The sequence below is a fragment of the Hippocampus comes genome, unplaced genomic scaffold, assembly GCF_001891065.2.
Source record: "Hippocampus comes isolate QL1 unplaced genomic scaffold, H_comes_QL1_v1.1 scaffold332, whole genome shotgun sequence".
Lineage (NCBI taxonomy): Eukaryota > Metazoa > Chordata > Actinopteri > Syngnathiformes > Syngnathidae > Hippocampus > Hippocampus comes.
The window spans coordinates 84,911-95,153 of record NW_017805119.1 but is presented as its reverse complement, the minus strand read 5'-3'; the positions used below and the strand labels follow the sequence as shown (position 1 = coordinate 95,153).

The window sequence follows — 10,243 nt, the reverse complement described above, 5'->3', positions numbered from 1 at the left end:
ACACACACACACACACACACACACACACACACACACACACACACACACACACACACACACACATACACATACATACATACATATACATTCCGTGCATCTGGTAGCGAGCGTAGCGAGGCCACTCCCCCGCCAGCGAGCATTTGCTCTGGAGCAAATTTAACCCAGCTGCGTTCACACGTGCACATTTGTTCCGGCGTAGCGTCGCAAACGAGCATTTGCTCTGGAGCAAATTTTTAAACCACCACCCTGAGGTGGATCAAATTTGGTCCGGTATAAGCTCTTTAGCGGCGCTACGCCGGAGCAAAGGTGCATGTGCGAACGCACAACTGGCGCAGCGCCGGTGCTGCGTCGGACCAAATGTTGCCGTGTGAACACCCCTATAGAAACACTAACAGGGAAACAACTCAACGGGGACTATAAAGAGACTGCAACTAACAACATACATAAAGCGTATCCGATTATAGGGCGCGCTGTTGGCTTTTGAGAAAATTAAATGCCTTTAAGTGGGCCTTATAGTGTGGAAAATACGGTACCTAAAAGGCTTAAACGTTTAAGTCTTACTTTCCATACACCTTCCTGTTCATTCTCCATTACATCATAATACAATGCAATGCATCTTTATTTAGATAGTGCTTTCAATACAGCTGCAGCTGTCGTAAAGTGCTTTAGACTTTAAAGGCGTCTTCAAAATGTGATTACTTTTAAGCACTTTTAACACTTATTCTTAATCAATGCTTTACTAATGAATGTGCGCCATTGTGACCTCATACAGTTAATTAAATCATGGAATTCATAGTCCTGATCGGAAAATGGTAGCCCACATACTGATGCAACATTCTCAAGAGTAACTGTGGATTCAGTATCTTGTACATACTGTCTCATGTATCATGCTCAGTTTTACGTGCAATTATTATTTTGCTATTTTCACAAGTGTGAACAAGCAATACCTTTGCCATATCGAAAGGTAAAGCATGACATGCCACGTAGTTATTACTGTTAAATAGCAAATTAAATAATTTACGGGTGGGCTTACCGGTGAATTGGTGTAACATGTTCAGGGTCAGTGATTCTCATGAAGGGTTTGTGGAAATAGTGTAACTGCAGAATACAGGCCAACAGGAAAAATCCAGGGATGAGAATACTTGTGAAGAGCTCTGAGAGGGCAAATGTCTCCAGACCAATCGCTGCAAGCCTTAGGAGACAAAGGAGTTGATTAGCCCACATTTTTTTGACTTTCACACTGAGTTAATAATAGTAAGGGTAATGTTAAAACAAATTGGTGGAACAAAGAGACAAGACGGTATAGAGTGTCAAGCAAGATCTTACTGTTGTTCTGTGAGCCCAGTAAAATTCCTCCAATAATCAGGAAATTCTTCAAACTGGTATGTGTAGATGGAGATCAACACCAACATCGTGTAGGCCACTACAAGCCACCAAAAGAGCTTCAGTAGACGCCTCCAGATAGAATAGTATACCTTAAAAATGTCAAGACAAGCAAAAATATGATTTTGGGGATGGGGGGGATGTTTCAATGTGAACCACAGAGTTGTAAAATAATGGTAAAATGGAGACTGCTGTAAATAATGGGACGAGGAGATGAGGGTAAGGCGAGTCTCTTTTTACTCTCCAAAACAAAACAGATTTTTAGAGAGGAAGCGGTAAACTACTTTCTTTCAAACCTTTTAAGTTGAACATCCCTTTTAAGTCTGTCTTCCCTTTGAACTGAGCCCCCCTCCCTTAAAGGTACAGTGTCAGGGTGAATGTCGTCACCACAGAATAACATCTTTTCATACGTTATTTTCCCAGTTTCTTTTTAAATTTATGCACGGTAATGCGTCAGAGCTCAATGCAAATGTAACACCACACATTAAACCAGATCTGTCAATTTAAAAAAAGAAAACAACAACAACATCTTGTCATTTTTCTGTGCCATCCACGGCACCGGCTATGGTAATTCTTATTGAGGGTCCTCTGACGATTTAATCGGTCATGCTATTCAGCTTTTCCTGACAGGAGAATGGTTGTGGCCCTACAGATGAGTCACTTCTGTTCTTTCTGATGTTCGCCACATGTAGTATTTGTTTTCTTAACAATTTTTAGGTTTTGGCAGGGGTGGCCCGGTGATCGACTGTTTAGCATGTCGGCCTCACAGTGCGGGGGTGCAGGGTTCAATTCCAGCTCCGGCCTTCCTGTGTGGAGTTTGCATGTTCTCCCCACGCCTGTGTGGGTTTTCTCCAGGTACTCCGATTTCCTCCCACATTCCAAAAACATGCATGGCAGGTTAATGGCACACTCTAAATTGTCCCTCAGTGTGAGTCTATGTGTGCCCTGCGATTGGCTGGCAAGCACTCCAGGGTGTACTGCACCCACTGCTCGAAGACAGCTGGGATAGGCTCCAGCACACCCCGCGATGCTTGTGAGGATAAGCGAATTAAAAGATGGATAGATGGCGGGCTGGCCGCTGGCGAATGACAAATAATGGACCGTTATAATTTCCTGACGCACCCACCACTGCTGTTACCCTTGTAAAAACCTTTTTACTGATAGTCCTAAAAAAGTCGTGATGAATGGTATTTTAGCAGTAAAGGAAGTGCGTTTTCAATAATGGAGTGATGGACTCATGATGACAGTGACATTGAAATAATGATCGGCTGTCGATGATGGACAGGTGGCCGAGCTGCATGACAAATGACGGACCTGCAAAATTTACTGATGCGCCCATCTCTCCTATTTAGGAGTGAAAAAGGCATGTCTCATAATTTGCAACACTATAATGTCATTTCATTGTGGATCATTAAAAAAAAAAAAAAAAAGCAGTGAACACAAATAAACTTTTCATATTCCTACCTGATATATACAGAGGCAGAGCAAGAAAAGCAGCATGTAGATGATCTTGTATCCAACAAGTTTTCCCACAAAAGACACCATGAGGAACATCCCACCACACACGTAGATCCAATATTTGGCATAAAAACTCAGGACCATGCCTCCCAGGACCTTGAGCAGAGATTCATTTGTAGAATGGATCTCTTGTCGGAAAGACAGAAGAGAAAAGGGAGGTAAATTTGAGAAGACATAAACATCTGTATGTGGCAATTTAATATTGGTCGATTTTTGTGGCGTGTTCTATTTGCCATTTAGTATTGATATGTTGAATTAGCATATTTCATAACCAAGTTGAAATAATTGTCATTATTTCATGCATATGTTAGATTCCATTTGTTTAAAATATATTGTAGTATGTTAGAATATTTAATTGATGGAACAAATTGTTATGACGTCACGCGACTGGCAACAGGGCTGAGAAGAAGGAGCTGGACATGAGACAGATGAGGTCAACTCCAGCCGAAAGCGATATAGTTTTTCAATCAAACAAATTAAGACAAACAAACAAAGACTACGCTTTTTTTGTATAATTTTCTTCTTTAATAAATAGAAAAGACAAAGAAGTCCTTGTCTTGTTGTTTGCGTTCCAGACTCGTCGTTACGCTGGCCTCAAATGTCTTTCGTCCTCGTGGAATAGCACCGACATGTATTCTGTCATATTATTTACCTTAAATTACACTGGTCTGCCATTCATTTTGCCCCATATGCTACAGTTTTTGTTACACGCTAGGGACTTTCCAGGAGTCTGTTATGACAGTGAAACTCCTCTACAACGAAATCATGTTCGCAGCAAGAAATTTTTCACAACAGGGGTTTTTTCACTGTAGCAAATTTGATCTCAGATGTAAGCACACACACACACACACACACACACACACATACACACACACAAACGTATATGTACTCTATTTTTATTCCAATAGTGCATAAGTATGAGCACACACTTATTTGACACTTCATATTGTCTGTGTAGAAAGAAAAAAAAGAGAAAGAAATTGCGAAATGTACGATCAGCATTCACTTTCACTTACATCAATTTCTTGGATAATGTATTTTATTTTGCTTCCTCCGTCTTTCGTTTTGATCACTTTTACCCTCTCTTCATCATCAGAGCTGTTCTTGTCTTAGTTGCTTGACATCCAAAGGTCCATTTTGTAGCCATTTTAGCAATGCAACGTCCATGCTCGTCTGAATCTAACAATAACAAATACTTCCTGGACCCGGTGGCTTTTCTTTCCACCATCTCACCGTCTCTAACTCGACCTCCCCTCGATCGCCACCCAAGACAGCGTTGCTCAGCTGATGTCATGCAATGAACTTTTAAGACAGCCATGGGACGCTTCGTAGTCCTCGATGGCCATAGTTAGCTCTCGAAGGCTAAAAACCTTACGCTAACTGGAGCGCTTCTCTCTCATTAGCGCTCCAGTTAGCATAAGGTTTTTAGCATGATAACAACTCTGTAGTAAGTAAGTAAGTAAAGCACTGTACACTGTAAGTAAAGCATTTTCCTTGAAAATGCTTTACTTGTTATACGAGGAAACGTTCGTTTATTTGAATATCCGTCGAGCCATAAGCAATTTACTCTGAGCAGCTAATCAGATGCATTCCAATCTATCTTCTACGGATCGAGCTTCAGTATCTAGACACATAGACAGTGAGGTCCCTCTTGGCCAATCGGAGGCCAGGATGATGCTCGGTAAGCCAATGGCAGAGTAGCTATGAGTATGTTGCGTACAGGAAACTCGCAGCTGTGACCAAAATAAACATCGTTCACTCTGTAAACCAGTGTGGTGGTTGCTGTTGCCGTTTCCGAACGAAGCAGTAGAGGTCGCTGTTGGATCAGACTTCGTTGTAGTGAATGTCTTCGCGAGGCTGGAGCAGAGAAAATGATTTCGTATAACGCAACAGGGGGGTTTTCGTCGTATGGAGGGCAGTAGAATGGGAATGGTATTAATGCATGAAGATTTTTTCACATTAGGGGGTATTTTCGCCCATGTAGGTTTCGTTCTAGAGGAGTTTCACTGTAACTTGATTTCTTCGCATTTAATGTTCCGTTTATGAGAAAAAACTGAAAAATGGTACATTTATACATGTGCACCTGTTCAAGTAATAAAGTGATCCGTTATCTTAATTATTGTATGATGTAGTGAGAACAGTCAGAGTATCGGTAAAAAAATAGCGATTTGGGCGAAATTCTTCTCTTACTCCTGCTCGCCTCAAGGGGTACCGTGTCAATTTTTAAAATATTTTAGAAGGTAAATGAAAATAAAATCCTAATTAAATCAGCTTTTAAATCTGAGGGGGGCTACAATAAACTAAATGGAGAGTTCTTTTACCAAATAGAGGTAAATACTTTGACCCAAACACACAAACAATTGAGGCTGGATTTTTGTATATGGAAAATGTTGAATAAACATTGCTATTGAAACATACAAATCGTACAACAACATTCTATTCTATGGAAAGTCTAAATGAATGAAGCATATACAACAATAATATAAGGAATGTAAGGGAGAAATGGGGCATCTAAACGATAAGCGTGAGAAGGTGGTAATAACTCGTGACAGTGGCAGAGATTATGAAATGCTCACTTTGCTAGCACTCACAATTTTTTGACACGCACCAAATTGAAGCCCTATTGAGCTGCACAGTTGGCATTTACGTTTTATCAGCGGAGTCGCACATAATGAACAGGTGGGAGTAATTTCTACTTGTTTGCAGATGAAGAAAAGAAAAAGAAAAAAGCAGTCAAGAAACAGGAAAAAAAAAAAGCTTGGTTGGGTTTCTTGTGGCTCGCGGGGTTGCGGAGGGATGAGAAATCAACTGAACTTCATTGCCAGTGATTTCGGGAGGGACTTAGCATTTTTGGGAGCACAGTCATTAAAAAAAAGGTGAATGAGCAAAAATAAAGATTGCCAGGAAGTGAGAGGTCTTTCAGTATAAGGCGTGGTCAGAGAAACAAGGAAAGAAGTCAGTACAACAAGAGATTTTTGGGGTGAGTCAGCGAGACAACAAAAGAGGAGCCCTTTTATCTCCAAAAGACAGGGAGATGTGTGAGGTATCCACCCATTAGCTCGAATTTCAGGTGGATCGCAACTCATCAACTTCAAGTTAGTATATTTAATTGTTCTTGAGGGGCACTTTGATTGACTGGCTAGCACGTCCACCTCACTGTGCAGAGGTCTTGGGTTTAAATCCGGGCACTGGCTTTATTGTTTTGGAGTTTATTGAGATTTGAAGATTGTTCTAATCATTTTTTTTTTTTTTGATCCTTGAATATATTCATTCACCTGTAAACTGCGTTTGTATGTGTGCGGGCATGCGTGAGTGCATGCATGCAACAATGATGGCACATTTTGGTTTTACATTTAAGTTAAAAAATAAAATAAAATACCTGTTGAAGTGACTTCTTCTAGTGGTGCAGCCCTTGTCCTTCTCTTGCTGAAGTTTTCCTTCACTGACTGACGTACTAATAGCCAGAAAGTTGAGGTGAACAGGAGCTGAAGAGAAAAAAAAAGATGGAGAAAAAAAATGACAAACTGAGAATTGAAAGTGCGAATCTCTTTTAAAACAGAATTACACCAAAAGGTGGAGTCAAATCTAACTCTGGAAATACATACACTTTATAGAACCAGAATGGATATATGCAGAGAGCTCTACTTTTTCCAGATTCCATAGTACAGCTATAGTTAAAAGAGGGGGAAACAGCCATGAAAACAGTTGCACTTTATCACCAAGGCCGAAGAAAATATGGAACCATATGTAAAGACATCCACAGCCCATTTTTTAATTCGGAGAAATTTTTTACTCAAGATTTTAACAGCCCCAAACATCTATGCATTGCAAAATACTTCAACGCTGGTTTCACCTTTAATCATTTAGATGTTAACTGGCCAACTTCAGACGTAGCTATACTTGTCTTCTTGAGCAAAGAATTTAAGAGTCTGCAGTTGTTCACGTTTTCTGTAAAAAGGTTTTCTTTTTTACTATACCATAGCTCCCAGTCTCAGACATGGGTACTGGGCTTTATCTAGCCCCAGCTGTCTGAGACTCATGGTTCCCATGGTGGTAGGCAGTTCAAGTGCAAGATCCATGGCCCATACATATTGCAGACAACACAGTGCCAGACCATAGACCATGATAAATGGGGAACACAGCATGGCTGCATGTCGTCTGCAAAAAGAGAACAAGAAAAGTTCTTAGCAATAAATTCAAACTGACATTAGAATCAAGATGTTTGTCATGTAAAAACACTCAACATTAGCTGTGACACTACAGTCTTTTCCGTACGATAAGGTGCACCGAAAAGCATTCAATTTTCTCAAAAGATGAGGGTGCGCCTTATATATGGTTCAATATTTAGTTTTTTCGACGTAGTATTTTAAATGTTCTGTGAAGCACTTTTGTTGCATCGTGTGGTAGTGAAAGCGCTATATAAATAAAGCTTTGTTGTATTGTATTGTATTCCCTTTAGCGTAGGTCCATCTTGTTCATGCATAACGCAACCTCAGCCACTATTGTAGCTTCTATTCTATGCACCTGATAATGCGGTGCACCCTGTATATGAAAACAGTTTTAAAATAGGCCATTCATTGAAGGTGCGCCTTATGCTCCGAAGCGCCATATAGTGTGAAAAATACCGTATTTTCTGCACTATAAATCACTGTTTTTTTTTCATAGTTTAGGTGGGGGTGCGACTTATGCTCTGGAGCGACTTATGTGTGAAATGATTAACACATTATATCATTTCACATTATTTTCACATTAAACTGCAAGAAAATGCTCGAGGCCTGCGTTGATACTTTCCACATTGGTGGAATGACATTTGCTGAGCATTCTTCAAATTTCTGTTTTGCCAGCTGCCTCAGTTTTTTTTTTCAGCCATAAAATTCAAAGTCAATTATCATTTATAATTAGCTAAATTTAAAAGCTAAAAATAATAAAGTTTATCAGTTTGAACATGAAATATCTTTTCTTTGTCGTGTATTCAATTAAACATACAGTAGGTTGATAATGATTTGCAAAATATAGCATTTTGTTTTTATGTTTAACACAATATCCTAACGGTTTGTTTATATATATATATATATATATATACACACACACACACACACACACACACACACACATACACACACACACACAAAATATAATTTTCTATTCCATGCATTGCAATTAGTGGGATAGTTTTTAACCTCGCTCGCAGAATCCAGATGAGACAAGCCCACAGCAGTAGCACAAATGTCAGCCAACTGTGGTATGTGATGCTCCAAACCTGAACAACAAGAAAAAACAGACGTTCAAAATTTAAATAGCTGCAAAATTTCATGTTACATATGTTTGGCACAGTCACTGATGGTGTAGTGGTACATTCCCCTGACTTGTGTGAAAGCTGCATTCTTTCAATTCCCACTTCCTGATGATATGCGTGTGAGCGTCAATGGTTATCTGTCTCTGTATGTGCCCTGAGACTGGGATAGGTTCCAGTTCACCCGTCACCCTGAAAAAGATAAGCGGTGTAGAATGTAGATGGATGGATTGGTCTAGTGCAGGGGTTGGCAACCAAAAATGTTGATAGAGCCATATTGGACAAAAATAAACAAACAAAAAAAACAAAAACAAATATGTCTGGAGTCGCAAAAAAATACAAGCCTTACAATGAAGGCAACAGATGCTGTATTTATCTGTGTTAACCTACTATCAAAATGACTAAGTTGGTTACAAATACACAATGAGCCCTCATGATAAAAATTTTTTTCCCCTGCAGTGCATCCAGTAGTACAGGGGTGCCCAACCTTTTCTGACCGAAGATCTACTTTTCGATCAAACAACTTCCCGCGATCGACCCGTTACCGCACACGCGTGTACATGCAAGCACTTACACACGCATGCCATAATGAGCAACGGCCGCTAAGATGAATGAGACATGGGACGCACTTGTACAGTGTGTTAACTATCATAGCTGACGTGTAGCGTTTAAAAATGCCTCTCTCGGCCCTCCAGATTCCCATTCTTTGCCAGTACCCTCGGTGAATTGTACATGAAACAGTTTTTTTTTTTTTTACAACAGCCACCTGAATGACATCCCACCCTGCCAATCGAAACATGTGTCGCAGGCTATGACGCAAATCTTTGTTGACAGAAAAGTTGAAATATAATTTGTTATACACATTTTTACAGCATTGGAAAACATGAAGATTGTTTGTGTCATGTTTGTCCTCCATCAGAAACCATATTAAAACAAAAAATATATTTCCTTCCCCCATCTTTTTCCTTTTTCAAACATTTTTGAAAAGGCTTCAGGGAGCCAGTAGAACGGCGCTAAAGAGCCGCATGCGGCTCTCGAGCCATGGGTTGCCGCCCCCCAGTATAGTGCTTTTCTTTCGATGAGTTGGGGTGAAAACACATGGGACAAAAACAGACATTTAATACTCTGTCAGTTACACTGTCCATTCCCATTTAGACGTACTGTATTTTAAATGTATTCGGTGAAAATAAAATTGAAACATTGTGCTTTCAAAATAAAGTACATACTGTGGATATAAGAAGTAAACACAACTCGGTTCAAATACCAGGTTTTTGTGAGGAGAAACATGAGACCAAGAAAAATCATCTTTAAACTTCCCACCATTATTGACCTAAAACTCATCCAACTCAATTAAAAAACAAGATATCTATCAAAGAGGGCAATAATAAGATAACGTGATTGCACAAGTGTGCACAACCACAACACATTGAACTCATGTAAAATGAGTGAGAACACACAACACCGCCATTTAGTGCCTCTTAACTCCAAATAAAGATTAGATTATTTCTAGTCGTCTTTTCCTGACTTTTTTGCAACCACATCTTTCGCCCAAACTATGGACTGCAGAGAGTTTTCCACAGCATCAGAGAGATCTCATCGATCAAAGATATCTGTCAGGACAGTACACAATTATCAAGGTATTAAATATAGCACATGATATGCTGAAGAAAGATCTCATCCAGTGGAGAAAATATGGCATAGCAGTGACACTACCAAGAATTGGAGTTCCCTCTCTAATTGGTGAAAAAAAAAGGCTGACAAGAGGCTGACAGCTACATTGATGAAGCTACAATTTTTGGCCAGGTCTGTCTGTTTAGGACAAGCGACAGTAATCTCCCATCATACAGTATGTCTATCAGAAATGGTAATGTGGTAAAAAAAGAAGCCTTATCTTATGGGGAAAAAAAACATCCAGGTCACTACAATTTGCAAAAACAATCATGCAACGATCAAATGCAGGTGAGAATATGTTGAGGTCCAATGAAATAACAATCAGCCACCGCATCCGAAGGCAGAAGCCTGTCTGTGGTAGAGTTAAGTTATGCCCCT

At 39.8% G+C, this 10,243-nt stretch overlaps 1 protein-coding gene across 7 annotated transcripts in view; it reads right to left on the bottom strand.

Moving 5' to 3' along the window:
• Positions 1-10,243, bottom strand: part of piezo1 (piezo type mechanosensitive ion channel component 1 (Er blood group)) — a 135,513-nt gene that overhangs the window by 71,967 nt on the left and 53,303 nt on the right. For all 7 annotated transcript variants that reach the window (XR_002167733.1, XM_019865749.1, XM_019865747.1 and 4 more), the window contains 6 exons: positions 8,082-8,161; positions 6,879-7,059; positions 6,281-6,386; positions 2,848-3,029; positions 1,327-1,475; positions 1,034-1,192 (listed from right to left, as the gene is read on the bottom strand). Coding sequence is in view for 6 of the 7 variants with exons in the window: in XM_019865749.1 (XP_019721308.1) it covers positions 1,034-1,192; positions 1,327-1,475; positions 2,848-3,029; positions 6,281-6,386; positions 6,879-7,059; positions 8,082-8,161 (857 nt within the window). In the remaining variant the exon portion in view is untranslated. The remainder of the gene's footprint in view (positions 1-1,033; positions 1,193-1,326; positions 1,476-2,847; positions 3,030-6,280; positions 6,387-6,878; positions 7,060-8,081; positions 8,162-10,243) is intronic.